Below are 2,434 nucleotides of genomic sequence, written 5' to 3'. Positions count from 1 at the left end.
ATTCCAACAATAATGTAACAAGAAGTAGACATATAATTTTGGATGACGAAAAGTATAAATTAATTAATTCGCACAATTTGATGATGAACGTAATGATGATATGCTCAAAGAATGGAAATATTTCGCCAGGGAGAACGATCACCTAAATTTCTCTCGTTCTTTTTTTCCAAAATACCATATAACATTATAAAAATATATATAAAGAACAAGTCATATTACAAGACACATGCTAAGATATTTTTTTTTTTTTTTCGAGACAGAGATGATACAAAAAAATGGGTGAGATACAAGAATCTAAATAGATGATTTTTTGTTTTTAAGAAAGGAAATAACAGAATACAAAGGCTTAATACATGATAGTTTCATTTAACACGTCACGAATCCCAGCATGCACTCAAGGTTGCTTAAAACACCAAACAACGGAACAGTTAAACCATGTACTCTTGCAGTTGAAAATGAGCTCATTGATTTCTTGCCATAGATCAACACTTGCAATATGTATGTATATGTATTTTTTTTCTTTGTCTTTTAATGGAATTTCTTCATTGTTTATTTGTATTTTTATTTCTTATTGTGGTTATTGGACAAGCTTTAATGCAAGTGATTTTAGGGGTTAGATTTATAAAAATAATAATAATAATTGATAACAAGGTTGTAGAATTTATTTTTGTTGTATTTATTATATTGAATTTTTGTTTTTTTGATTCATATTGGTTTTGTAATATTAGTTTATTACGCGAATATGATCATATCTGTAATACTACTTATGTTAAGTTTGGATGAATGTCATAGGGGGGTAATAGGTAAATAGGTAACCAGTATGGAATATATCACATATTTTTAGTTGAGTTTGCTATAGCATTTTTTTAATTTTTTGCTTTTGTTTTCTTGTCGCAGTTAAGTTTATGGTATTAGTTTATTACAGGACTATGATCATAAGCGTAACCATATTCTTGAAATTTGCGTATCATTTACCGGACAGTCTTTAACGCAGGTGATTTTTGGGCTGACAATTCTCTCTTATTTTAATTATTCTTAGGTGGTTCTTCGCCACTCACAATCCATGGCCTGAGCTCCCATTTCCCTATTAACAATCTCAACAATAACAATAAACACCATAGCCTTGGGATATCACCTCCTAGCAGTGAAGAAAAATAAATAAAAACAGGCATTAACAAGGGTGATTCACAAACATTTTTGCCAATATAACATTTTACATATAAAAGACAGCCATTCTGAAGATCCTTCTATAACGTACAACACTTCATTTGATTGCTCTAAGAAAGAATTAAGTAAATTCTTCTGAGACACTTTACATTTTCTTGGCACTTTTCCTTATCATCACAGACGTTAAGTGGTACACAGCCACTGTAAACTAGATATATTTACAATTGTCTTCAACTATGAATCTCTAAAAAATATTTTGTTTTTACAACCAACAACACTTTTCTTGTTCTGTTTCACTTCTCTTGAGTACTGAAAGTGCACAAACAAACTGTTCGTTTTTTTTTTTTTTTGTTTATTAAGATTAATTGAGCTTCAGGTAAACATGACATTGGATACGAACGACATAGTTCTGTTCGTTTCCTTCGGTAAACTATTTTTTACTTGTTTTAAGTTCTAAGAAGTCCTTGACCACTTGGTCCCGTTCCACCACTGTGCACAAAAGCCAGTCCAGTTTAAGAGTTCTGAATTGTTTCAAAAGAGTATATAAAAAAAAATAAGTGTCGTTGGTAATGGAATTCCTTGAAGATCTAGGCGTGAGATACGACAGATAACAGATACCTGAGACCGTATCTTCCTTCCTCCTCCTGCTCCTCCTCTTCCTTCTTCTCCCCTTCGTCTTTCTCTTATAGTTCTTCTCCTACTCCCTCTTTGTGCTCCCTTTTTCCACCTTCTTCCTCCTCCTCATTCATTCTCCTCCTTTTCCTCCTTCTCTTCCTCCTCATTCTCTTCCTTCTCTTGCTCCTCCTCTTTCTTCTCCTTCTGTGTCTCTTCCTCTTCCTCCTTCTCTCGCACTTTTTGGTCCACTTAACATAATTCTCACTTCTCCCTAACAAGAGTCCATGATAAACTGTTCATCGTTTTTTTCCCCATTTTCCTTCCTTTTTATCTTACTTTTCCACGCTCCCTACACCAAGCTGTATCCGAGAAGACCCAACTTCGTATAATTTCCTTCTAAGAAAATAATAATAAAGAAGAAAGGAAAAGAAAGAGAAAGTTTAAAAAAAAAATCCTACATCGTCGTCCTCCTTCTCCTCCTTTTCCTCCTTCTCCTTCTCCTCCTCTTCCTTCGACGCGCAAAACGTCCTCTTTTTTTCCTCCTCGAATCCTCAGACACGAAGTAGGGTTTCTCTTAAGCTGGCGGGACCTTGAGGCGCGACGCTAACATGAGCTGGAGATAAGCACTCTGGACGGGCCGGTTGCGGGAGAG

General features: G+C 34.6%; 1 protein-coding gene across 1 annotated transcript in view; it reads right to left on the bottom strand.

Annotated features, from left to right (window-relative positions):
- Positions 1-265: 265 nt before the first annotated feature.
- LOC125038917 overlaps positions 266-2,434 on the bottom strand; it is a 58,476-nt gene continuing 56,307 nt past the window's right edge. Inside the window, exon 4 of the mRNA XM_047632577.1 lies at positions 266-2,434. This exon is cut by the window's right edge and continues 44 nt beyond it. Within this exon, the coding sequence (XP_047488533.1) occupies positions 2,357-2,434 (78 nt within the window). The 3' untranslated portion in view covers positions 266-2,356.

Source organism: Penaeus chinensis, chromosome 3 (genome assembly GCF_019202785.1).
Source record: "Penaeus chinensis breed Huanghai No. 1 chromosome 3, ASM1920278v2, whole genome shotgun sequence".
NCBI lineage: Eukaryota > Metazoa > Arthropoda > Malacostraca > Decapoda > Penaeidae > Penaeus > Penaeus chinensis.
Note: the sequence above shows the minus strand (reverse complement) of the source record. Positions and strands in the feature narration are given on the sequence as shown.